Below are 26,442 nucleotides of genomic sequence, written 5' to 3'. Positions count from 1 at the left end.
GACGCTTTTAAGCATGTGTGAAATCACTTTCAAGATATAAGTACAAGTTATGAAGGGATTTCTTCCCATTCATTTAAAATTAAATAAATGGTTTTAAGTCAAAATTAGAAAACACTCAGTCCTAAAAAGAGGGAGAAAGGAGAGAGCAAACAAGTGTGCAAGATAGAGAGAGAGAGAAAAAGAGACCAAATGAACCAAGACCTAACCCCAGAGTCTCCAGGGAACAGTTTGGGTTCATTTGTTCAACCAGTCATTAGATGTTGTTTAGTTTAATCTATTAGTTTATTTGACAGGGGTCATGTGCAAGACAGTTAGCTATAAAGCTAATTTAGTACATCTGATAGTACTTGGAAGCTGCACAGAGCAAAGAGACATATTTCTTATTCTTATTACTGGTACAATGTAAACAGGTCTTGCCTTAGTCTCTGCAGTTTACAGGTAGGATCCTGCAGTAAATCAGTGAGGAGCTCCACTCCAGAGTCTCCAGGGTCGTTTCCTCTCAGGTCCAGCTCCTCCAGGTGTGAAGGGTTTGATTTGAGAGCTTTGGTCAGAGCAGCATATAATTCTCCTGTTACACCACAGTCTGACAACCTGGAGGGAGAAGAGGTTATTGCTGTTAAATTTAATAATATTGCTGTGTGAGTGTGACTGTGGGAGCTCTCTCTCTCTCTCTCTCTCTCTCTCTCTCTCTCTCTCTCTCTCTCTCTCCCTCTCTCTCTCTCTCTCTCTCACACACACACACACACACACACACACACACACACACACACACACACACACACACACACACACACACACACACACTCGCTCGCGCACACACAACGCACACACACACACACTTGTTCGCGCACACACGACGCACACACGCACACACGACCAAGACTTCTAGTGTGCAGAACTGTAAAAATGAAGAAACAGATATTTCAGGGAAACATAAGGATGACACCCTTCATAGAGCTTGAATCCCTCCTGTTCTTACAATTGTCATGCCTGCAAAACTTTCATATGATCCTGCATCATCCCCTTACTCCCCAGATTCCATTTCACTAGTGGTTATGCTCTAAAAGCAAAACACTGAAATCATTACGCTTAGATCCCTTTATTAGCCAAGAACCAAAAGACCAGCTATCATGCCAAATACTGTATGTGCTTACTGTATGCCGAGCACTCGTATTATATCTGTTCTAAACTAACCCTACTTTTAATCACAACATGTATAAACACAGAAACACATTAAATCTAATAATGATAAAATCATAACTAAAATATTGTATTAACACATTAAACCACAAACTTCAATGTCTTGACTCTGCAGTGTGAATCCTTCAGTAGAGCACAGAGCTTCTTCAATCCTGAGTCTCCAGAAATCTTCCCACTCAGGTCCAGCTCTGTCAGGAGTAAGGGGTTTCCACCCAGAACTGAAGTCAGATACTCACAGGCTTTCTCTGCTTCATCAGACAACAGCCTACACAAGGAGGAGAGAGAACAACACATTATTTATGAGGGAGCCACATTTAAATAGAAATCAAGTATTACAAGTACCATAGTTTGTGTGACAAATAACTTTATGATCATGGTTAATAGTTATAATTCCCACCCCACCCCCAAGTTTTAGTTTCAGGATTTAAAGTTGCTTATATTATTGCGTAACATTCCAGGGGCCTCATTTATCATCAGTTCGTAGAATGTCTTCTAAATTGTGTCTTAGGAGTGAAATTTAGAATGTTCGCAAGTACAGAAAAATCGGGATTTATCAAACGTGCGTTGGCTGCTCCTACGCACACGTCTGCATGATAAATCCCACACCTTCCAAATCACTGTGCACGCGCGCATTCGGGGTAATTAGCATCCCGAAACGCCTCCAAGTAACCGTATATGGTATTAAAATATATTCAAATGCCATGTTAATTCGAAGGCGCCACCCTGTTCGGACACACATGAACACACGCGGACACACGCAGTCGAAGCGCTGGCGGGAAGTGCGGAGATAGAACCATTTCTGTGGCAGAAGTGGAGGTGCTCTCGACAGGAGGAGGACCGTGTTTCAAAATAAGTAAAAGAAGGAGACACACATGAACGAAAACACTGTAAATAGCACACTGTCATACTCCATTGTCATTCAAAGCAAACTGTAGCTTGCACGGTCAATATTATTTGCAATTTCGTGTTTCTTCCACTCACACGCATGGTCTGAGGTGTGCGTAGATTTAGGCACATTTCTACGTTCAAGTACATGTTCATAAATCCCACACTTTGCTCAGGAATGATCGCACGCACGCTTTACGCACAGATCTGTTCATAAGAACGCTTGATAAATGAGGCCCCAGGTATGTACAATTCAAATGTGACCAAATAAAATGTGAGTGCAATGTAAAATGTGAGTGTAATGTAAAATGTCTGTGTTAAGTCTACCTATCCTCAATTGTAGAGCTCAGGCTCACTAACCATGTTATGTGTGTGTGTCACCTGAGTTTGCATTTCTGATTGGTCAGTGCTGAAGTGAGGAGCTTCACTCCAGAGTCTCCAGGGTCGTTTCCTCTCAGGTCCAGCTCCTCCAGGTGTGAGGGGTTTGATTTGAGAGCTGAGGCCAGAGCAGCATATCCTTCCCCAGTTACACCACAGTCTGACAAGCTGGAGGGAGAAGAGTTTATTGCTGTTAAATTTCATTACAAGAGGTTATTGCTGTTTGTTTAATATCACTTACTTGATACATTTGTCTTGTCTCAGAGCACACACATCTCTCTCTCTCTCTCTCTCTCTCTCTCTCTCTCTCTCTCTCTATCTTCCTCACTCACTCTCTCTCTCTCTCGCGCTCTCTCTCTCTCTCTCTCTCTCAATAGAACATGTAATTTTCCCTTGATCAGATTCTTCTACTTGCTTCAAGCAATACTGTATCTTGTACATCTGCTTGAAACGAGTAAAAAATATGAGGAAAAAAGTGACTTTTTCCATTGGCAGACACTTTAAGCAAGTGTAACATCTGCACTTCCAAGAGAAAAGTACAAGTTATTAAGGGATTTTTGTTCCCCTTAATGTAAGATTAAATAAATGTCCTTAAATTAAAATTATAAAAACCCAAGGTTGGTAAGATTCAATTTGGGTTGAACGTTAAAAGAGGGACACAACCATGAAATACACTTAGCAAAGATTACTTATTTCAAAATGGCTAAATGTCTAGGGATCAATGGTGAGTGTTGTCAAGTGTGTGTGCATGCAATGTCAGTGTCAGTAATCAGTAACTCAGTCCTGTAGAGGGAGAAATGAAGGTGCAAGATGGAGAGAGAAAGCAAGATTAAAAAAAGACACCATGAACCAAACCAAGACCTAACCTCAGAGTCTCCAGGGCACAGTTTGGGTTCTTCAGGCCACTGCACAGATTCTTGACTCCAATATCTCCAATGCAGTTGCCACTGAGATCCAGTTTTCTGAGCTTTGATGATTCTTTGCAGAGGATGGACGCTAGTGTTGTGCAGCTCTGTGAGGTGAGTCCACAGCTATCAAGCCTGAAGGGGAAAAGACAAGTAAGACATAATAAAAGCATTGTGATGCTGTGTGTACAGCATGCTAATGTTGTGCCAAATGTACTCAACAAAGCAGAAGTAATCATTTGGTCAACCAGTCATTAGATGTTGTTGAGTTTAATCTATTAGTTTATTTGACAGGTGCCACGTGCAAGACAGTTCTAGTACCAGAGTTATCTATAAAGCTAATTTAGTACATCTGATAGATTTACTTTTTACTTACAGAGTTGTGGGCGATTTACTTACAGAGTTGTGTGGGATTCCTCCACTACTGGCTTCAGCCTCAGGAGAGCTTCATCAGACCTGATGAACTTCTTCAGGTCAAACACATCGAGATTCTGATCTGATGTCAGGAGTACAAACACTAGAGCTGACCACTGGCCAGGTGTGAGTTTGGCGTTTGAAAGTTTTCCTACACTAAGGTAGCTCTGGATCTGCTCCACTAAGGAGTGATCATTGAGTTCATTCAGACAGTGGAAGAGATTGATCATCCTTTCTGGGGAAGGGGCCTCCCTGATCTTATTCTTAATGTACCTGATTGTTTTATCATTGCCAGGCCGAACAAAAACTGTCCTGATCTTGTACATTACACCCACTTGTCTTCTACTCACCAGACCATGCAGGAGAGTCTGATTGGACTCCAGAGAGAGGCCAAGAAGGAATCGAAGGAAGAGGTCAAAGCGTCCATCGTCATAGGCCAAAGCTTTGTCCACAGCACTCTTCTGCATTATCATGGACTCTGTTTTTTGATGGGCATGCTGTGGGGATATTATGTCGTTACCTTCATTTGCCATCATCAGAAATGCATACAGAGCAGCAAGATACTCCTGGATACTGAGATGCACAAAGCAGAACACTGTTCCTAGAAAGATGCCGGATTCTTCTCTGAAGATCTGGGTGCACATCCCAGAGCATATTGTTGCCTCTTTGACATCAATGTCACATTCTCTGAGGTCTTCTTCATAAAAGATCAGGTTGCCCTTTTCTAACTGTTCATAGGCCAGCTTTCCAAGACGCAGGATTAGCTCTTGGTTCCATTGTGGCTCAGGGTCTTGCAGATTGTCAAATTTGGCGCTTCTCTGTCTGGTTTGAAACAGGAGGAAAAATGTGTACATCTCAGTCAAAGTCTTTGGTATTTGTTTGTGGCCGGTGGAATAAATTATCTGAAGAACCATAGCAGCAATCCAGCAGAACACGGGTATATGGCACATGATGTGGAGGCTCCTTGATGATTTAATGTGTGTAATGATTTTGCTTGCACAACTTTTATCATTGATCCTCTTCCTGAAATACTCTTCCTTTTGGGAGTCATTGAACCCTTGCACTTCTGTCACCAGGTCAACACACTCAGGAGGGATTCTGCCGGCTGCTGCTGGTCGAGAGGTTATCCACAGTAGAGCAGAGGGGAACAGATTACCCTTGATGAGATTTGTCAAGATGACATCCAATGATTTGACAGCTCTCATGTCAGTCAAACTCTCATTTCCCTGAAATTCAAGTTGAAGTCGACACTCGTCCAGACCATCAAGGACAAACAGCACTTTATACTTTTTCTGGCAGACAAATTTGAATTCCTTTAGCTCTGGAAAGAAGTGGTGAAGAAGATCCATTAAAGAGTACTTGCTTTCTCTCATGATGTTGAGCTCCCGAAAGCACAGTGGGAAGATGAACTTGATCTCTTGGTTGTCATTTCCCTCAGCCCAGTCCAGGACGTACTTTTGCACAGAGATAGTTTTGCCAATGCCAGCCACTCCCTTTGTGAGAACTCTTCTGATTGGTTTGTTCTGAATTGATGAAGGCTTGAAGATGTCAACACATTTGATTGGTCTGTCCTGTCCAGCTGGTTTCTTGGATCTGTACTCAATTTGCCTGACCTCATGCTCCTCGTTGACTTTCCCACTTTCTCCCTCAGTGATGTAGAGATCTGTGTAGATTTGTTCCAGCAGAACAGAACTTCCCTGTTTGGCTATCCCTTCGAACACACTCTGGTACTTGTTCTTGAGATTTCTTTTTAAATCCTTCTGACAACCCACATTCATCTCATCTATTGTAAAAACAAACAAAAAACACAAAGAATTATTAAAGTATTTCAAACTAGAAAAAAGAATACAAGATGACATTCAATAAATAAATAAATAACAATTAATTTGACCTCTCTCTGATGCAATTGCAGACAAAGACAAAATCATTCTTACTGTCATTCAGTTCATCAGCTAGATCCTGATGCTCCATCTCACAGAGGAAGTGCAGTGCCATCTTGAGAGCTCCTTCTCTGGCATCACTCTCTTCCTCTGATTTCATCTCAATGCTTTCTTGGTAGTCTGGACTAAGAATCTGCTTCAATCTCAGCAGCTCCTTCTTTAAAAAGACGATGATCTTCTCTTCGAGCACCTAAAATGCATATGGCATTTCAGATATATTTACTCTTATGATCATGTTATAGGTCTTTCATTGAACAATCTTGCTGCATTTCAGATCAGTAAAGTCAAAGTCGTTCTGCCAAAGAGTGATTGAGCATCAGTGACCTGACTGTGTGATCTGGTTCTGTAACCTCAACAACTTTCCGTTCCCAACAACTTTTGCCCAGCAGTGCTCAGCACTTTGTCGGAGCCGCTGTGCGCAAGCCCTTACTCTTCCCAGCCTGATTGTTGTCTAGATTTGGCCCCAGAGAATAACAATCATCAAATTGCACAGGAACTACAGAATAATTAACCTTTGGACAAGTTAATACAGTAAATGCTAAGTACAGTAAATGCTAAGTTTTCTCAGACTACACAGTGTGTCCATATTTTCTGTTATTTCAAATAAACACATCCATGCCTGTAATATTCATCACGTATCTTTTGGTGTATTGGTCCATACGAATCACTGTTGACTAAGTTTTAGTTCAGTTGGTCAATGCAATTTTGAAAACATTTGCATGAATACTGAATAAAAACCTGCATGCGAGTTTACTACCCAGAATTCCTTACCTCAAAAATATGAGGTAAATCCTGCTGCTTGTCCTGACCACTGGTGTCTTGTTTACAGCTCCTCTCTTGCTCTCTGGTGATAAAGGATGAAATACAAGCTGTTAAAATTGTAACCTACCACACAACTGTCACACTGTGATCTCTTTTACCATCACTATGACAAATTAACAATGGTATTCCTTTTTTACCCAAGACTTGAGAATTTGAACATCAGCTTTTTACGCTACACTCATATGTCATCCTCTTTCTACCCCTCCCCGCTGTCAGAGTGGTTACCTACCTTCAGTGTTGTACCCGAACGCGTTCAATGAACGAAAGTTTGTGAACGCGTTCATATTTTGAGGGAACGTGAACTGAACGTACAGTATTTGCAAGATGATGAACGAACTATGGAGCCCATTCTGGAGCCCGTGAACGACACGTCCATTCCGTAATTACCAGATATCATTAACCCTATACTGCACGCATTATTATCCCATCATGGAAAAAAATCTTGCTGTGGTTTTTGTCACATAAAATGAACTTCTTAAGACATATTTGCAAGTTTTTTCAAAAAAAAGTTTTTTGGAGGGGTGCTTTTAGGTTTGTTGCCATATGGCAACATTGTGCAGTTACGGAAAGGATCCAGTGTACATTTTTACTCCAAGACCAAACAAGAGTCATACAACATTATGGATTATTTTATAGAAATGTAATTGTTTTTATCTCAGAAAAACATTGAAAGTTTACCCACAAGTTCAAGGGAGTTATTTAACACATTTTTGCCGTTGAGAGAATAAGTGAATACTGTTTATTATATTCCCGAAAAACAGTATTTCAGTGGTATTACGTTGACCAACCACCAATGAATATATTAGGTATTAACACAATATCTGTGCATAGATTTGCACAAAAATGTGTATGGTAACTGTCTATAATATGTACATGAACTGATTTAATTTCGGAAGCCAACACTTTCAAGATGGCCGACATTCAAGATGGCCGATTTGCAGGCCAGGCATCTTTCAACATAACCGACAGTTTGGATGCTTGGATTTACACTAAACCTTGTGTGATAACACTCTATAATGAGTAAATAAGCCATGTAAAATTGTGAGGCTAGTGTTTTCAAGATAGCTGACTTTCAAGATGGCTGACTTTATAGTTGGCAATCTTTCGAGACGGCCTACCTTTTGTTTACGCCACAACTTTTCAATGGGTGCTTGGATTTGCAGTAAATCTTGTGTGTTAATAATATAATTGGTTTATGAGCTGTTTGAAATTTGGAGATTATGCTTTTAAAATGGCTGACTTTCAAAATGGTTGACTTTGTACAATAATTTTTGATCGGGTTAACAGATTTGCACAAACGTTGTGTGCTAATTAGCCTATTTATAACAGACAAATGAAGTCAAAACATTTTGGAGGTTTCAAATGGTCAAGATGACAGTGGCTTAATGCTCTGATCTGGGGTTTGGGGACTTGTGGTATACCTCTGGCAGTCAGGGGAGGCTGCATAAGCCTTGTTCGCTTTTCTGCATGTACTCAGAATGAAAGCTCATAAAACAGTTCTGTACACCTATTATACATTTTTTAATGTTCTTTACAGACTGCCATTTACACTAATTATAATATGATCAGTTATCAATCATTCAATCAATACATAAATCAATTAATCAATCAATTAGAATTGGGTAGTTGTATCAATACACTTTCCCTATTGACCGTCTTGTTCCATTACCGCACAATGTTGCCGTATGGCAACATACCTATTTTTCAACATAAAAAGGAAATAATTTTAGTTGAAAACAAAACAAATGGTGAAAACAGATCATGACTAACTATAGATCATCCCAATATTTTTTTAAATTTTGTAAATATTGCAAAAAGTGTGAAATATCTTGGCCAATGGCAGAGCAATCTGTCAAGGAGACACACTCATGTACAGTGAGGGAAAGAGCGAGCCTGGGGCAGTGTGTGGTGTCATGTGATGCCAACAAACCACATAATTGGATAAAACAAGGCCACAGTTTCAATATGAAAACCAATCAGTGTCTATTATTTATATTTAAATACCAGGAAATGCCAAAAGAATGGTATGTTGCCATATGGCAACACCGTGCAGTATAGGGTTAAAATTCCTGCAGAAACCGCGACTAAACACAGTGTCAGAGAGTCTAGGAGTGATTCTACGATTCGGCTGCGCTTTTAAGTCCATGGATTTTATTTGCCAATTCCACTAAGTATTAACGGCATCCAATGATGTTTTGGACATTAGCACACATTTATCTTTCATATAATATAGAAAGTGTAGACATGGCATTATTTCCCTCAGCAAGAATGAATATTTAACACTGGTTTTGGGCGTTTTCATGCCGTCCTGTTTTCCAAATGTCAGATTCAGTCTTCATATTAGCATGTAAAGAAACTTGCTTTGCCCAAGACGATTGGAAATGTTGATTCACAGTAATCATCACAATATGACAAAACTGTCAGAAAGACCGCTGTCCTTTCCATTATACATGAAATTTGCCATTTTGTGTGTGTCCACGAAAACTGTGTTAACCGTGTCACGGTCTGAAACCCCCTCCATAAATCAGTAATGGTTTGGTCTTAGGCCATACGAATAACATCACGTGATGTCATAACCTCTTTGGCAGGATATGGGAAGACTTTTTGGTAAGTTTTGAGCTCCATCCTTCCATAATTTAATCCATTCTTTTTCATGTTCTCATAGCGGGAAAATTGCCTGTCAACTGTGTTATCAACATATTCATAAGAATCTGAATTAGAAATCACATGTAGAAAAACACAGATAAAGCACACAAATACATTAATTGATTAAGGTGTTGTGGTGGAACTTCTGAGGTCCTCAGTTAGCACAACACCATAAAAACGGCTGAAATGTCAAGCCGTGTTACCGTCAATGGTGTTACAATTAGCTATGACAGTCAGGGTTGCCAGATCAGGCTGATGATTTCCAGCCCAAAACATGTTCAAAACCCGCCCAGAAGCACAAAATCCCGCCCAATTCTATTGATTTCTATGGCAAAAAGTGGGCAGGGTTTTCTGATAAATGCCATTTTTACCGGCACGCGGCCATCCTAAGCAGTCCAATTGGGCGGGAACCATCCCCATCTGGCAACACTGATGACAGTTGAGGAGGAGTATATTTTTGCCAATTTATCTCCATATTGACAGACAAACAAACACAATAATTGGTGTTCTAGGGACATGGGTTTGTCTGCTTTGTTTTTTCTCCTAAAAAAGTGCCGACTTGTTCCCCTGCACTGTTGACCGTAACACAGTTCAGTAACATGGTTGACTGTTTTGAAAGTGTTTTTGAAGTATTGATCCCTTATGTGGTGGAAAAATCCTATGAACAGACATCAGGGATTATCTCTGGAGAAAGAAGTCTTGTGTAAGGAGGGTGACTAAATTCAAATCAGACGTTACAGGGATTTATAATGAAAAATGTGTGTCTGTATCACAGTGAATCATAACATCCTACTGATGAAGCTCAACAATCACATTTTCTATATCAGTTGCACCGATTAATGACAACATTATTGCTAAGGGACATAAGCACTTTCAAACGTATGTTGTTTCAACTCTAGTATTTTTATATATGTTTGAAATGACATAGTATTTGTCCATAACACTGTTGACAAAATAATCAAGCAAATGTTCGCTTTCATTAGAGTATTTATCAAATGATTTAAGATTAAGCTTGGCAATTTGTTTGTTTGGAAACTTAAATATATACACTATGTAAACATCTAGCTCATTTAGTTGAAAAAAAACCTCATAATTGACATTTTGCTTTTGCCAAAAGCGTAGGCGAATCGTAGAATCACTCCTAGCAGTAGGCCTAGGTCTTACCCATTCTCTCTTACAGCGTTTCAAACTGTCTTTCGTCTCGTGCAAAGAGGCAGAACCAAGCAGCATACTTATACAGAACAGCAGGCATACTTAAAATCAGAGCGGCCAGCAACCAACCAGCAGTGTTATGACCGTCTTCTGGGCGTTTGGAATAAGTGTGGAGTGCTCTCACTTCACTATTTAAGTTAAAATGTGCAGCAGCACCAACAACAAGAGAAAGCTGTCTGCTGGCATGTTGCAAGATGGCAAGTTTTGCGCATGAGACAGAGAACAACAGTGCTGGAAAACGTTACAGAATCCACTAGCCCATGTTATGTCCAGTCTAATGATAAACCACTCCTCTTAATGCAAAACAAAAATGCAGTAGCCCAATATTCAACAACTAATTAAATATAGGCTTTGTCAATTACACTATTATATATGCTAACTTGGAGGTAGGCTTGTGTTGCCAGACTCAGGCTGAAATTACAGGAGAACATACATCTCAATCATTTAACTCAAGGGGAGGTGTAAAATGAACTAATTTCCATAACTGGTGCGGTTCCGAAATTCTGATAAATGGCGTATGATAAAATATTCGTGCATTTTGTAGAATTAAAAAAAAACAAAAAACATTGCTGTCCCTGACTATTATGTGTTTTACAAACCCTTGGTCAGAGAGGGGCTCTGCTTCTTTGAAGTCAGGTGGGTTGTCCTTTGACCTGTCACTCCTCATGGACACACAGCTCTGTGTAGGAGACCCTGGTCTCTTCTCCATGGTACTAAGAGACAGATGGAACAAGGACAGACTCACAGTTCGGTATGCTGGTGGGCTCACAAACACAAACATACACATCAACCATATCGACTGTCACACAATGAATATTTCTCTATGTGAAGTGTTCTAGCCTGGCTAGGATGAGTAACGCACATTTCACATCATTGCAACTCGTCAAGTCTGCTAAGTGCCATGCACTTGATTCATAGCATTTCCAAGGCAACACTTGCTGCATCCATGCCGTTACAAAATACCCAGAATCCTTCACATCTTTACCGGTGTGGGAAAGCCATGCATGTTTAAGCACAATATAGTATGGCATGTTGTTGTTTCCGAGATGTGAATAGCTTCAAGTAACTCAACACAACTTGGCCATTGTTTGTGCCCATTGCGTTTCACAGCTTTTGGCTAAGGACAGTATTTTTGCACTGTGATGACTTGATATCAACATTCTTGTAGTTTTGTGCTTTTCAAATATCCCCACTACAGAAATAAAGCCAACTGATTGTGTTTACAGTTTAAACTCACTTGCAAACAACTGTTCAGAGGCCAAAACGGAACTGCTATGACATTCATTTCCAAGCTTTCAAGCATGTTCCATTCATAATCGTTTGAGATGCTTGTGAAGATTTGAGCCTCATCTTGCAAGTGTGTGACTTCAAGGCTAAAGGAATACCAAGACGAGCACACAGACTTTGGGAATTACTGACTGTAAAAGTACATTTGCTTGAAGGATGTGCTTGACCAACCTTAATTCAGGCGGAGGATCTGCCTCTTTGAAGTCAGGTGGGTGGCCCTTGGACCAGTCACTCCTCATGGACACACAGCTCTGTGTAGGAGACCCTGGTCTCTTCTCCATGGCACTAAGGCATGTTGGTGGGTTCACAAACAAATACACAAGTCAGTCCCATCCACTATTAACCACTTGAAATAAATCTGGTCAAAAACAATTGAAGTCTGCTTGAGACAACAAAAAGTCACATGAAAAAATGTATTTGCATATTTGGCCTTGATGTTGTCCTCAGCACTGTAGCCTCTTTGCGCAGATGGGCCCACTCAGTTATAGCTGAAAAGACATGAACTATGTTGGGGCAGCCGTGGCCTAATGGTTAGGAAAGTGGACTTCGGGTCAGAAGGTTGGAAGTTCAAAATCAAATCCTACCCTTACCTCTCCCTACAACCTCCCATCCATGGCTGAAGTGACGTTGAGCAAGGCACCTAAGCATACATTGCTACATGGACTGTAACCAATACCCTGTCATTTAACTGTAAGTAACTTTAGATACAAGCGTCAGCTACAAGTGCAATGTAGTAATAACAACAACATTGCATTACCGAGAGCCTTAAATAACAGATTAAAACTTGGTCATTACCATTTTGGTGACTAATGATATAGCATAGTGGTCAATATTTTAAGCAGACTGATTTTCGCTGACATCATGGACAGGGGCCGACAATGATATGTGATGACAAAGTTCAAAGTTCAGACACCAATTCAACACAATATAATAGAGCTTATAAAACATCATTATGTTGGTGGATAATAATTGTTATTATTACTATATAGACTAATAATAACCTATGTGGCATGAATGTGGAGCAGAAGTAACTCCCATAAACAGCATTGTTGCCATGATTACTACCCAGCATGCTTTATGAATTTGCTGTGTGTATGTGTACTACACAGATTTTCACCATCAAGAACGAGCCCAACATGACATACCTTATGTCAGGGGGAGGGTCTGCTTCTTTGAAGTTGGGTGTGTAACCCTTGGACCTGTCACTCCTCATGGACACACAGCTCTCTGTAGGAGACCCTGGTCTCTTCTCCATGGCACTAAGGGACAAAGAACAATGTCCTCAGGGGCCGATGCTGTTGTTGTTGTTTTCCCTTAGAGACATTTAGAGGGGCTGATGCTGTTGTTGTTATTGTTGTTGTTGTTGTTGTTGTTGTTGTTGTTGTTGTTGTTTTCCCTTAGAGACTGGCCCACCATTTAGATGGGGGAGCCCATTGGTCCATCTTTAACATAAACAAAGGACTGAGCCAATCATAATACGGCAGAGAAATAGGGGCTGTGTGTGGGGCTGGTCTACGCCAAGAAAAAAAAACAAGTTGTCCTTCGGTCCCAAGGCAAGCCAAGGCAAGGCAAGGCAAGGCTATTTTATTTGTATGGCGCACTTCACACATGTGAAAGCCACAGTTTGAAAGCCCATTGGGAAACTCCAACTCCCATTGTCATTGTGACACAAGTGAACACTGCACACTGCACCCAACTATGCTTCACCCGTGCAAGGGGGCAGCCCTCAATGGCGCCCCTAGGGAGCAGTGCGGTGGGACGGTACCAGGATGGGGGAGAGCACTGGTTGATTACTCCTCCCACCAACCTGGCGGGTCGGGAGTCAAACCGGCAACCTTTGGGCTGCAAGTCTGACACTCTAACCGCTTACCCATGACTGCATTTCAATGTGCTTTATAAAAAGGTTAGATACAATAAAATAAAATGAAATAAAACATAAAATAAAAGCACAAGGCAGGACAAGCCAGTCCAGTCCCAGTCCAGTTCAGCTCTGATGACCAAATTAGTTCTAAATGCTCTGATGACATGAATGAGTAAATTTACTTATTGTTCCAAATCCACTTGATGAAAGTGTTGTAGTGATACACTGTCCAACATAAAATCTAACAGTATCATTTCCCAAAAGTATTTGTGTGTATCATTATCTAGTGTATCATAACATTCAGTGTCACACACACACACACACACATACACACATACACACACACACACACACACACACACACACACACACACACACACACACACACACACACACACACACACACACACACACACACACACACACAGACGCGCGCACAGGGCCGCTGCTAAGCATAACCCCCCCCTCCTTGTAAATAAATAATAATAATAATAATAATAATAATAATAATAATAACAATAATAGTAATAATAGCCTACTAATACTATTACTAATAGGCCTACATGTTTTTAAATGTAATTCAATAGGCTGTTTTCTGTTTCCTAATCACTGTCCCGATTCAGCCGATGGTTATTTGAGTCAAGTAACACACACACACACACACACACACACACACACAGAGTGGCATGATCCCCACATTTACTTTTTTGCTTTCAAAACTAATAATCAAATTCACCAGGAATGACCAAAGTAGACTATTGCTGGATCTCAAATGGTGCACTTGTGCACTTCAGTGTTTATGTTTCAGTGCATATGGCGTAGGGCGTTAGTTAGGTAAGGCTACACACTAAAACATAGTGCCCGAAGTGCACAAGTGCGCCTCCATTTGAGCATGATTTACAGCTGTCCATGAGAAACAACAAAGAGTTCAGAAGAGTCAACAAAATATGGCCGATATTCCATCATCACGTGAGTAGCCAAGCGTATCTCTCTGTCACCCTCCAAACAGAGCCTCGAGATGTTCATGAAATTACCCGTGCCTTACAAGCTATAGCCTAGTGCCCAAAACAATAGTTATGTGCTGTGATTTAGGACTAGGCAACAGTTGGATTTTAAAGACGACAGTTATAGGCTAGCCTACTTAAAATGTAGCATAGCCAAGCCATTCTTATTTGATGAGTGTTGAGAAAACCAACAGAGATTGTCATCCGATTTTTAAAAAAGGTTTTCCCCCTCTATCTAGGCCTACTCCATGACCTCGTGAAAAAAACGCATTTTTGTAGCCTACATTGATCACATTTATTGTTATTTGTAATAGGCCTGGCAGATTTAGACCAATATGATATTGTTTGACATTTGAAATGACTGACGGCAAGGACCGATGCATGCGCATAATTTCACTTGGCTATGGACACAGCCGACACTTGGGCTACCAAATCTGCAAAATCGGCGATGTTACATCGCACTTGTTCCAAAAGAAAAAAACACTTATAGACCATAAGCAGGCCTGCCAAAACTTATAGCCACTAATAGGACGATTTTTACTTTTCAAACGCGCGTCGAGAACACCTGCGCAAATTGGGGGAAAGGGATCTCCCACACGCCGTGACTAAAAAGCAGTAGGCCTAACACCGCATAATCATACAGTCTCTGGAATAACAACAGAGATTTCTCATGGACCTACTTACCAAATATGCTCTATTCAGATGCACGTATTGCAAAAATACTTGATTCTTCTTTTCAGACGGCACTGCATTGCTTCCGCAAAGGCTGTCGACTTTCGATTTTGTAGGCCTAGGCTACAGTTCCTGTTCGAACTTGAACACGATGACGTCGGCATCCTGGTTTGACTGCAACAGGTTGCCTAAAGGAGCGTCTGTTTCATGAAACTTTATTTGCAATTATGGACGTTGTATCGGTATATCTCTTTTCTTACATGTTTGATGTATACAATTACAATAGGCTAAAATGCACAGCCAATTTATTTTTTATACTAGCCCAGGGGTTCCCTTTTTCCCCCCAAATATTTGTTCTTTCCACCCCTTTTTTTCTTTTGCACAACCATAATCTAGGTCTGTAAGTTCCCCACTAGGATAGGCCTATATACAATAATAACACAGATAGTAGTATTGTTCAGAGATGCAGTATTTTATAATGATGCAGTTCTCAACAAAAGGGCAAATATTTATCTTTTTTGTTTGTTTTGGTGCACTACGTTCTTCAATTTATGCAATTATTTAGTTAGCCCCAAGCTAGTTTCACGGCCCCCCACTGTTGGCCATAAGGAATCTTTTGTGTCATTAGTTTGGCAGAACATCAAATAGAACCATATAATTCGGTCCACATGTTCCTTGAATGATTTGAAGAAATCCTAGAAGAGGTGCCCCTCAAAAAAAAAAATAGTCATTTTCTTTAACCGCTAACCTGCCATGGCCCCCCCCAGCTAGCTTCACCGCCCGCAAATATCACTCTCGTGTGCATAGGAGAAATATGCCTAACCTGAAGTCTTAACGGACACTGATTGCAAACGTAGGCTAGGCCTATTTGATTTCATTTTGTTCTGACCTCGTGGGGGGCTAGAATCTTGCCCTCCAAGGGCTGCATCTGGCCCTAGGGCCGCCATTTGAATGGCCCTTCCCTTTGATTATTTATAGGCCTACCTCATATAGGCCTAACAAAAGGTTATCATGTTATGTGATTTCTAGGCCAACTGGCTTTATTCTTTGTTTGCGTTTTGTATTAGCTATTTAACCCTTGGCGTGTGTCTGAAAAGAAAATGCTGTGGATTTCTCAAATGTATGAAATATTTCATGTTTCTAGGCCTAGTTGTATAAAGTAGAAATAGAGCAGGCTTACAAATGTAATTACAACACGGCATGACATGACATAGTTTCAACTTTGTAATTGGCTATAGCCTATTACTAGCATTGTAATTATATCTATATGAGTAGGCCTACTTGTACTTTGACTCTGTATTTCTATATACAGTGCCATGAGAAAGTTTGGGCGCCCTTTTGGAAAATCATTACATTGGGTTATTTCTCATTGAGCTTTTAAAGTAGCAACTTCATGTTAACATATGTTAAACTGTAGGGAAAGAGAAACATTTCAGCAGTGGAAGAATTTTCATAGGTGTTACAGAAACAATTTTATGAGGATTTGAACAATAATATGCGTATGCATAAATATGGGCACCCCAAAGAAGGTATACCATTAATATGAAGTAGAGCTCACCTTTGCAGCACAAACTGGTTTTAATGACTTTGGAATCCCTTCAGTCACTAAGACAGCAGTGATTGGTCATTAAAATGTTATTTACCATACATAATAGCAGACTAGGCTTGTCCTAAATTCTATCTTGGAGAGTGGCAATATAGTGGGCTCTGAACAACTCTTTGCAGACTTCAAACAAAGATAATTCATTACTATGAATAACGAGACAGGTAAACAAAGTAATCTGGAAGTCTTGGACAATGTTTCTCCACACCCAGAAATGGAAATCCATTTGAGTGGAAAGCATGGAAAGCCACAGGAATGGTACTCGTGAAAGGAAAATGTAGTTTGCTGAAAAATAGTTAAAAGGGCATGGGTAAAGGATAATAAGAATGGTAACAGGCACACTACAGAACACATCCATAGAACTACAAGACCATAGCTGCTGATAGTGCAGACTTAGACATGGGTCCTTCCGTGTATACTTTTCACAAGGCAAAAGCTCATTGGATGGGTGATGCATAAAAAGGCTTTCCTGTGTATCCATCAGAAATAAGTTGCTAAACTTGTGCAGAAAGCTTATCTGGACAAGCTAAAAGCATTTTGGGAAATCATACTGTAGTTAGATGAGACTGAGCTAGAGTCATTTGACCTAAACCATGGGAGGTGGACATGGCAAAAATGCACACATTCTATGACATCTGGCCTTAAGTATACCCTGCTATTGGTCTGCATGGCTCGCATACACACTGTAAAACCTATTACAGTTGAGGGCCTCACTAATTCCTTTCAAATAGCAGATTTTTCAAAAGAATGTTCAAGTGTCAGTCACAAAATGAAGGCTGAGCTGAGTGTGGACTTTCCAGCAGGACAGTGATTGCACTGCTCCGATCAAAATTCAACAATGAGTTAATGCAAAAGACCAAATAGCCTACAATGTCTTGAAATGGTCATACCAATCTTGAGGTATCACCATTATTGGTGAATGGATTTATTTGAACCAGGATGTCTAAAGAAGACAGACGAGTAACCTGACTGAATTAGAGAGGTTCTGGATAGAATAATTGGCCACTATTCAGTAGCACCAGGCAGTTGGAACTTGTCTTCTTGTATAGCAAGTATCCACAGGCCATTAGATCAGCAAAGGTGAGCTCTACTTCATATTAATGGTATACCTTCTTTGAGGTGCCCATATTTATGCACACGCCTATTTTTGTTTAAATCCACATAAAATTGTTTCTGTAACATCTATGAAAATTCTTCCACTGCTGAAATGTTTCTCTTTCCCTACAGTTTAACATATGTTAAAATGAAGTTGCTACTTTAAAAGCTCAACGAGAAATAAACTGATGTAATGATTTTCCAAAAGGGTGCCCAAACTTTCTCATGGCACTGTAATATAATATAGATATAGGCCTACTTCACTGTCTTTTCAGAGCAATGTACGGTTGCCATGGACTCTACATTCTGTGATGCACTTATGACACCTAGTGGTAAATTATAAATACTGCAACATACAACATACACTCGACCGAGTGCACACACACACACACACACACACACGCACACACACACACACACACACACACACACACACACACACACACACACACACACACACACACACACACACACACACACACACACACACACACACACACACACACACACACAGAGTGTCAAGTCCCTTGCTGGGAACTGTCTTTCATTAAAAATTCTGATTGCAAAGGGAACAAATGACTTGTTGAACCTGGCTGTTCTTATTTTCCTCTGCAGCAGTCTCCCGTTACCACGTTGGCTAAACTGAAATTTGCTATGTAAAGGGTGGGTTGTGTCTCCCAGGATACTTTCAGCCTTGTGTAGTAGGCCTATGATGTCTTGTTATTGTGACACAGCACTCCACAGCACACAAGTGTTCACTGCACACTGCACCCAACTATGCCTCACCCGTGCAAGGGGGCAGCCCTCAATGACACCCCTGGGGAGCAGTGCGGTGGGACGGTACCATGCTCAGGGTACCTCAGTCATGGAGGAGGATGGGACACACACACACACACACACACACACACACACACACACACACACACACACACACACACACACACACACACACACACACACACACACGCACGCACGCACGCACACACACACACACACACACACACACACAGGGTCTTCCCTCCCGCTGCAGAGTTCACAGGAGAGGGGAAGATGACCCAAGAAATCAGACTGAATATGTGAACATACTGTAGGCCTATTGAATATACTTTATTATTATGTATACTTCTTAACGGAACACAAGTTAAACATCATGAGGCCTTTCAATGTGTTATAAACTCCACTTTGTGCTCCGCTGAATCTGGTGAAATCAGACTGAATATGTGAATATACTGTAGGCCTATTGAATATACTTTATTATTCTGTGGCTATACTTCATACCAGAGCACAAGTTAAACAGCATCAGGCCTTTCAATGTGCTGTAAACTCCACTGTAGGTACATTTCACTTATCTGACAATTTCATTTATTCAAAGCCACTTACAGTTTTTATTTTCAGGGTGTTGGTTACAGTCCCTGGAGCAGTGTGGGGTTAGGTGGGATGGAGATGTAGGGAGAGGTAAGGTGGGATTTGAACCTGCAACCCTCAGATTGTAAGACCAACTCTCTATCCACTAGGCCACGGCTGCCCCACTGTATCTGATGAAATCACACACACACGCACACACACGCACGTACGCACACGCACGCACACACACTCACACACACACTCACACACACACACACACACACACACACACACACACACACACACACACACACACACACACACACACACACACAGAGTCTTTCCTCCTGCTGCAGACTTCACAGGAGAGGGCAGATGACCCAAGCTACATGTAAAGCTGCATCTAGAGCAGGGGTATTCAATCAAATGGCAACGAGGGCCAGTTTTTCAAATTCTACCCAAGAAAGGGGCGAAATGTACGTATATGTATCATGGTTAGTGACTGTCATAAGTAGTATACGGGACACTTCATTGAGGTGGGGGGTCTGGGGGTACTCCCCCAGAAAGTTTTGCATTCCTTAGATCTAATGGCATTTTAACGTCCCGTGTCCCGTGTCCCGTTTCAGCTCAATGCGGAACCCGTACTTTAATCTCTAAATTCCAAAAAAACGTATTTCAAGGGACTTGTGGGAAAATACAAATGGGATTGGCCAAAACGTGCAACTAAGTCAGACGCACATAGAATCTTGGTTTGGAATGCCTACGGTATCTAAGGGATAACTCTGTAGAAACATGCACATCATCCACAGAATTACACAATCACAACGTCAGCATTCCAAACAACTATTCTAGGCGCGTCTAAGTTAGATGCCCACGTAGCGACGGATCTCTCCTGATTACAAGATTCTGGTGCAGTTGGCCCCAGGGTCACCATTTGAATAGCCCTGATCTAGAGAAATCTGTCTGAATCTATGGACATATAGTATTTTATACCAGAGAACAAGTTACACAGTATCAGTCCTTTCCATGTCACAATAAACTCCACAATATGCTGCATCTGGTGAAATCTGTCTGAATCTATGGACATATAGTATTTTAAACCAGAGAACAAGTTACACAGTATCAGGTCTTTCAATGTGCTATAAACTCCACTATGCTGCATCTGGTGAAATCAGACTGAATCTATAGACATATAGTATTTTAAACCAGAGAACAAGTTACACAGTATCAGGTCTTTCAATGTGCTATAAACTCCACTATGCTGCATCTGGTGAAATCAGGCTGAAACTGTTAGACCAGGGGTGGGGAAGTTGAACAATTTGAGGGGCCACTTCAATTTCCTCCAAGGGCTGTTAAGGTTCTCAGAGGGCCGGACTATGAACGCAAACCAGGATTTCCCCATGCACTTTAGGCCTATATTGAAGGCAGCCATGTTTACAACAGACCACACCTTCTCTAGGTCCCCTGAAATGTATAGGATAGTAAACTGTTAATCATAACATTAACATAAACACAGGAGTACAGATAGGACACAGGATAGTAAGCCTTGGTGGTTATTCGTATGGATGCAGGAATGAAGGGGGGAAAGTTATCTCACTTGTGAATATTTCCTGTTGATTATAATTCCACATATCCTCTGTGTGCCTGAGAGAGCAGACTGCCTTACACTTTTAAACTGGAGGCAAAAGAAATGTGGTAACACTTTAGAATAATGGATGCAAAAAGCATTATAAAGACGTAATAAATAATTAACTATTGATGAACAAAACATTAACAAACGTTTGTAAATGATTAGGAAATGTAAACAAATGCTTGTAAATGACTAGGAAATGTTATGTTAATATTTCATATTTATCAAACATTTACAAGTTGCTTGTAAATGAATAAAATAGTCTGTTATAAGGTGTGTAAAATCTTGAATATATCATTTGTAGATATTTTATAAAGCATTAATAAAGCTTAGTTAAAGTGTACCTCCGGGATTTTGGACACCAGGCCTCATTTCCGAGTCAGCCAGGGTGTAAACAATGTGTCCAGAACGTTTTTTTCACATTCCATGCAGTCCTTGTGAATTCTCATATCCATGTTGCTAAGCTAGCGCAAGTGAACGGGGATGGTAGTAGCCTGCCCCCAAAAATAGTCTTATCCCGTTTAAACAACATTCAAAACAAAACCGTTATTATACCATACTGCAAGTGTAAATGTTTGTCTTAGTAGAATGAAGTTTGAAATTAAACCAACCTTGCACTGCGTGGATTTTGCCATGTTGAGAGACTATTTTCTCGGGGTCGGCGGAATTTTACTTTGCTCTCTTCAGTTGTGATGTAGCCCACCCACCCACTGCAGGGACCCGCAAGAGACATTGCAAATCAAGGCTAGTTCTACAACTGCTTTCGGATCGGATCGAATAGTGGATTAAAACCCAACGACATCGCACCATGGTACATCAGTGTGTATATACCAACTGCAATAATAAAGCCCACAGATGGGTATCGGCAAGTTTCCATTGGTTTCCGTGAAAGATGTTGAAAGAACCAAACTCTGGCTCCTGGCTGCAGGGCTACATCAACACACCGATGGAGACGCTCCGTAAGCTACCCCGGTGCTTTGCAGTGACCACTTCAGTCCCGACGACTTCACAAAGTCCTTCTCGAAGTCTAATACCTACACGGAAAACTCTAAAAGTGTCCGCGGTGCCAACCGCATTCCCAGATCTACATTTTGTGGCGCGCACCAACAGTCTCCGAAGAACAGGTTTGCCATGCTTTTTGCTTCTATGATGGTAGCCCAGTGGTATAATGGCTTCGCCTACGTTAGCCAAAACTTGGGCTAGAAGTTACCCTTTTGGATTGGCATGTTGTAATGCTTTACTGTTATTTTGTGTAATTGCTGTGACAAATGGCATTAGACATGACTTGCCGTATTCCTATGGATTCACAAGTTACGCAACGCTATGTGATCTGGCTTGACATTGTGGAATATGTCACTCGTAGCTCTAGTTATTATTACATGGAATGTTTTTTGAGACGAGATGGAATGGGAGGATGAAAGGGAGAAGAGTGTGCGTTCTGTTCGCCAACATGCTGTGTAGACACACGGGTCATCTAGTAACAACCAAACATTGTTATGGCATATGTTTCAATGTTACGAAAGATTTACAAAGTCGGACAGAAAGCATTACTCTTGATGTTTGCGAGCGAGGTCAGGGAGAGGGGAAAACCGTTCAGTTTTACAAACTTCAAAGATGTTGGAGTTCGCTCTATGGAAAAGTTATGGATGTGTCAAACGAAGCTAGGATTTGTACTAGGAATATCACTCCGCGGCTGTCAAGCTTTCAAACCGGAACACAAATTGCTGATGGTGATCAAACATGATTGCAATGTTGGTTTAATTTCAAACTTCATTCTATCAAGACAAGTATTTACACTTGCAGTCTGGCATAATAATGGGGTTGTTTTGAATGTTGTTGCAACCGGATAAGACTATTTTTGGGGGCAGGCTACTACCATCCCCGTTCACTTGCGCTAGCTTAGCAACATGGATATGAGAATTCACAAGGACTGCATGGAATGTGAAAAAAACGTTCTGGACACATTGTTTACACCCTGGCTGACTCGGAAATGAGGCCTGGTGTCCAAAATCCCGGAGGTACACTTTAAATAAAAACATTTGTTAATGTTTTATTCATCATTAGTTAATTATTTACTGAGTCTTTACTAAGGAACATTATTATAAAGTGTTACCGAAATCGGTTTTCATTTTAGAGCCCCACGTCTTGATAAAGGGTAGACCAGCCGGTTAGACAAGCTTTGGATTCACTCTAGACTCCAGAGGAGGTTTGCAAACTCATCAATCCATTTGGCAATCTCCAGGATTTGGTCAGAAAGATTTTGAATATGTGGGATATCTGGGTTTTCAGATCCATGAAACTGATTACTCAAAGATGTCAGTAAAAATCAGGTCCGCCACCATGTTTGATGTTTTGATGGACTTAACAGAGATTAACATAATAAATAAATACTAATTCTTACAGATAGACCAAGCGTCACCCAAATGTTAACTCAGTCTGCTTCACAGCATTGTCTAAGATTCTCTAACACCAACTGCTGGCCTGCCATATGATCATGCTTTGCTGGTGTGGTTGTACTGCATTGTGCAAAATGCTTCAGAAAATACTTCCTTGAACATGTGACTGCACCCTGTTCTCTTGGTCTGATGCCAAGGTAGGAGGAGACTGATAGGAATCTACTGAAGTGTGTTACAGATACAGCTAGTCTTATAAATACAGCTTATAAATACAGCTGGTTCTTATAAATATCTTGGTATTTGGCTAGACCAAAAGCTCACATTTGAGGTACACATAAATAATCTTTTAAAAAAGCTAAGACCTAAGGTTGGTTTTTATTTTCGTTTGAAAAAATGTTTTTCATTTCTAGCAAGAAAAAGGCTGGTTCAAAGTACTTTTCTCTCAGTGTTGGATTATGGGGATACAATTTATATGCATGCGCCCTTATGTCTCCTCAAAAAGCTGGATGCAGTTTATCATTCAGCATTGCGATTTGTAACAGGTGCCCCCTCAAGAACCCACCATTGTGATCTGTACTCTAAAGTCCAATGGCCATCCTTGTATTTAAGGCGTAAATTGCATATGTTACTTTTTATTGCAAAGGCACTGTTGGGCAAACTTCCCTATTATATCTGTAATTTATTGACTTTTTGTACTTTATCTTATGGCACACGCTCTTCACACAAGTTACTACTACAGTCTTGTACTCCTCGCACTGAATTAGGGAAAACAGGCTTTTCTTTTTATGCCCCATATCTATGGAATGAGTTGCAGAAGATACTATGTATGGACTCTCTGCCCTCATTAGAGACTTTTAAGAGGAAAATTAATACAGTATACACAGAGGAGTGTCATTGTTTCTGACTATGCAGCACATAGGCTACTTTTAATCTCAAAATACGTTTTATGTAAACTTATTCTCTTTTTTGTACATTTATTTTCCTTTTTGTCTTTGTGTTTGTCTGTGTCTGTAACTATATGTTTGCTGCCATTTTGACCAGGACTCCCTGGCAGAAGAGACTGTAGTCTCAATGGGACAATCCTGGCTAAATAAAGGATAAATGGAAAAAAAAAAATGAAAAAAAATGGTCTGTTCAGGGGCGTCGCCAGACCTATTTTACAGGGGCACGTGCCTGGGTATTGATTTGCTGTGCCCCGGTATGAGTTTCACAAAAAAAAAAAACTTTGCCACCTTGGAATTTAGCTCACGTGTAGCATATACAGTAATCTACAGAATGTGCACAAAGTAGCACACATGCACTACTTGCGAAAATAGATTTAATTTACAAGCTTTTTAAAATGAATAACTGCAAAAAAAAATGTTTTGCTCGTGCACTTTGCGTGCTCACTATCTCTCGATGCCCGACTGTGCCCCTAAATATTAGGTCAGCTGACGCCCCTGGGTCTGTTAGGAACCCCTGCGCCCCCCACTGGTCATGTTGGACATGTGGTAAACCCTTACATATTCAATGTACAATGTTTATAAGTAGGCTACTGGATGTTCCAGTGTATGAAATGTGTGTGCCATACTTACTATGAAGAAAATTAAGAGTTTTAAATTGCTATTAAGGAACTGCATGGTCTATGTGTAGTGGAATTATGAATCTTGTACACTGTGCAAGATTTGTAGTTGTTTATGTCCATAAGTTATGCTACCCATTCACTAATGTTACCTTTTTCACGAATACTTACCACCACCATCAAATTCTAAGTATTCATTATTTTTATTTATTTATTTATTACAAGGATAGCCCCTTGAGATGTATTCACTATGACTTGAAAAATTGCACTTTTCATGAATTAAAAAGGGGATCTTCTCCATGGTCCTCCATTTAAAATTTCCAGAAATATACATTTTTAGCTGCGAAATTGACTGTACTTCGGCCATATTAGATAATATTAGTTTATTACTTAGTAAACTTTCATGAAAAGATCAAATTTGGCAATAGGCAACCCAGTTTCAATGAGCAGCATAGTACCTTTTTTGACCATTTCCTGCACAGTGTACCTTTAAAGCAGAAGTACATAGGGCCTTTAGTAATACATTACTACCATAGTACTACACCACTATGACAGTACACAGGGCCTTTAGTAATACATTACTACCATAGTACTACACCACTATGACAGCACACAGGGCCTTTAGTAATACATTACTACCATAGTACTACACCACTATGACAGCACACAGGGCCTTTAGTAATACATTACTACCATAGTACTACACCACTATGACAGTGCACAGGGCCTTTAGTAATACATAGAACCACACTCTTTTGCACTTGTGGATCTAAACAAGGATATAGCCTACTAGTGGTGTGCAATGGTACTGCCCTCCCGATTTGATTCGAATTGATTCAATTCAATTCTACAATGCACTGCAATGCATTACATTTCTACTGAGAACAAAGCAAATATTTTATCAGTCATGATGAGGCAATACAAGTAGTCAGATACTGAGCAACGTTTTATTGGCTGTTTTCTGTATCAGTCTTGCAGTTTTCAATGCTTTGAAGTGATTTTATTTAATTTAACATTTTATTCGTCCCCGAAATATCCACAGAAGTAATTGGGTAACATGAAAAAATATGCTGCATCGATTATGGAACTTGCTGCATTGAATTGAATTGTCCATGGCCTGCATTGCGATGCATTGCCGAATCGATTATTGTTGACACCACTATAGCCTGCTAGGTCTGGCTTCACAATGCAAGAAAACAGGACTGAGATGGCTCAGGTTCTAAATGGGATATTTATTGAAGTGAACAATTTAACTGAAATCAGCTAATTATAAGTTAAGACAAAAAAAGGAAAAAAAACATGAAAATCCCATGAAACAGAACTCCCCACAGCAGTTACATTTAAAACATGAGGGAGAAAATCTCAAGTCATATCCTTGTATTTCAATATTCCACAAAACAATAAAACAAAACAGAAAGACAGAGAAAATAATTACATATGTAACAGCAGTAAAATGAACAGACGTGGACGAGAACAAACACACGACATACAGGGGGAGTGTTTACTGTTACTGTACATACAGGGGGAGTGTTTACTGTACATACAGGGGGAGTGTTTACTGTACATACAGGGGGAGTGTTTACTGTA

The 26,442-nt window shown here is 40.4% G+C and overlaps 2 protein-coding genes across 2 annotated transcripts; both read right to left on the bottom strand.

Moving 5' to 3' along the window:
- Nucleotides 1-389: 389 nt before the first annotated feature.
- On the bottom strand, nt 390-1,674 carry LOC134440067 (NACHT, LRR and PYD domains-containing protein 12-like). The gene is made up of 3 exons (XM_063189995.1): nt 1,652-1,674; nt 1,295-1,465; nt 390-591 (listed from the first exon to the last, which is right to left on the bottom strand). The coding sequence occupies exons 1-3, from the start codon at nt 1,672-1,674 to the stop codon at nt 390-392; spliced, it is 396 nt and encodes a 131-aa protein (XP_063046065.1).
- Nucleotides 1,675-2,376: 702 nt separating this feature from the next.
- Nucleotides 2,377-15,326, bottom strand: LOC134439806 (NLR family CARD domain-containing protein 3-like). Its single transcript, XM_063189710.1, has 9 exons — nt 15,239-15,326; nt 12,835-12,948; nt 11,861-11,974; nt 11,002-11,115; nt 6,494-6,566; nt 5,717-5,912; nt 3,768-5,565; nt 3,330-3,503; nt 2,377-2,631 (listed from the first exon to the last, which is right to left on the bottom strand). The coding sequence occupies exons 2-9, from the start codon at nt 12,942-12,944 to the stop codon at nt 2,463-2,465; spliced, it is 2,748 nt and encodes a 915-aa protein (XP_063045780.1). The 5' UTR covers nt 12,945-12,948; nt 15,239-15,326; the 3' UTR covers nt 2,377-2,462.
- Nucleotides 15,327-26,442: the final 11,116 nt, after the last annotated feature.

Source organism: Engraulis encrasicolus, chromosome 23, assembly GCF_034702125.1.
Source record: "Engraulis encrasicolus isolate BLACKSEA-1 chromosome 23, IST_EnEncr_1.0, whole genome shotgun sequence".
In the NCBI taxonomy this organism is placed as follows: domain Eukaryota; kingdom Metazoa; phylum Chordata; class Actinopteri; order Clupeiformes; family Engraulidae; genus Engraulis; species Engraulis encrasicolus.
Note: the sequence above shows the minus strand (reverse complement) of the source record. Positions and strands in the feature narration are given on the sequence as shown.

Bases quoted from the DNA above. Each gene is read 5' to 3' on its own strand.
- LOC134439806 (XM_063189710.1), bottom strand. From the start codon at position 12,944: ATGGAGAAGAGACCAGGGTCTCCTACAGAGAGCTGTGTGTCCATGAGG. The intron at 6,567-11,001 runs GTTTGTAAAACA...CTTTATCACCAG, and splicing joins GAGCCCCTCTCTGACCAAGG to AGAGCAAGAGAGGAGCTGTA. The intron at 3,504-3,767 runs GTAAGTAAATCG...TTTCCCCTTCAG, and splicing joins GAGGAATCCCACACAACTCT to GCTTGATAGCTGTGGACTCA.
- LOC134440067 (XM_063189995.1), bottom strand. From the start codon at position 1,674: ATGATAAATGAGGCCCCTGGAAT. The intron at 1,466-1,651 runs GTTACGCAATAA...CTCCTTGTGTAG, and splicing joins ATAAATGAGGCCCCTGGAAT to GCTGTTGTCTGATGAAGCAG. The intron at 592-1,294 runs GTTTGTGGTTTA...TTCTCCCTCCAG, and splicing joins TGCAGAGTCAAGACATTGAA to GTTGTCAGACTGTGGTGTAA.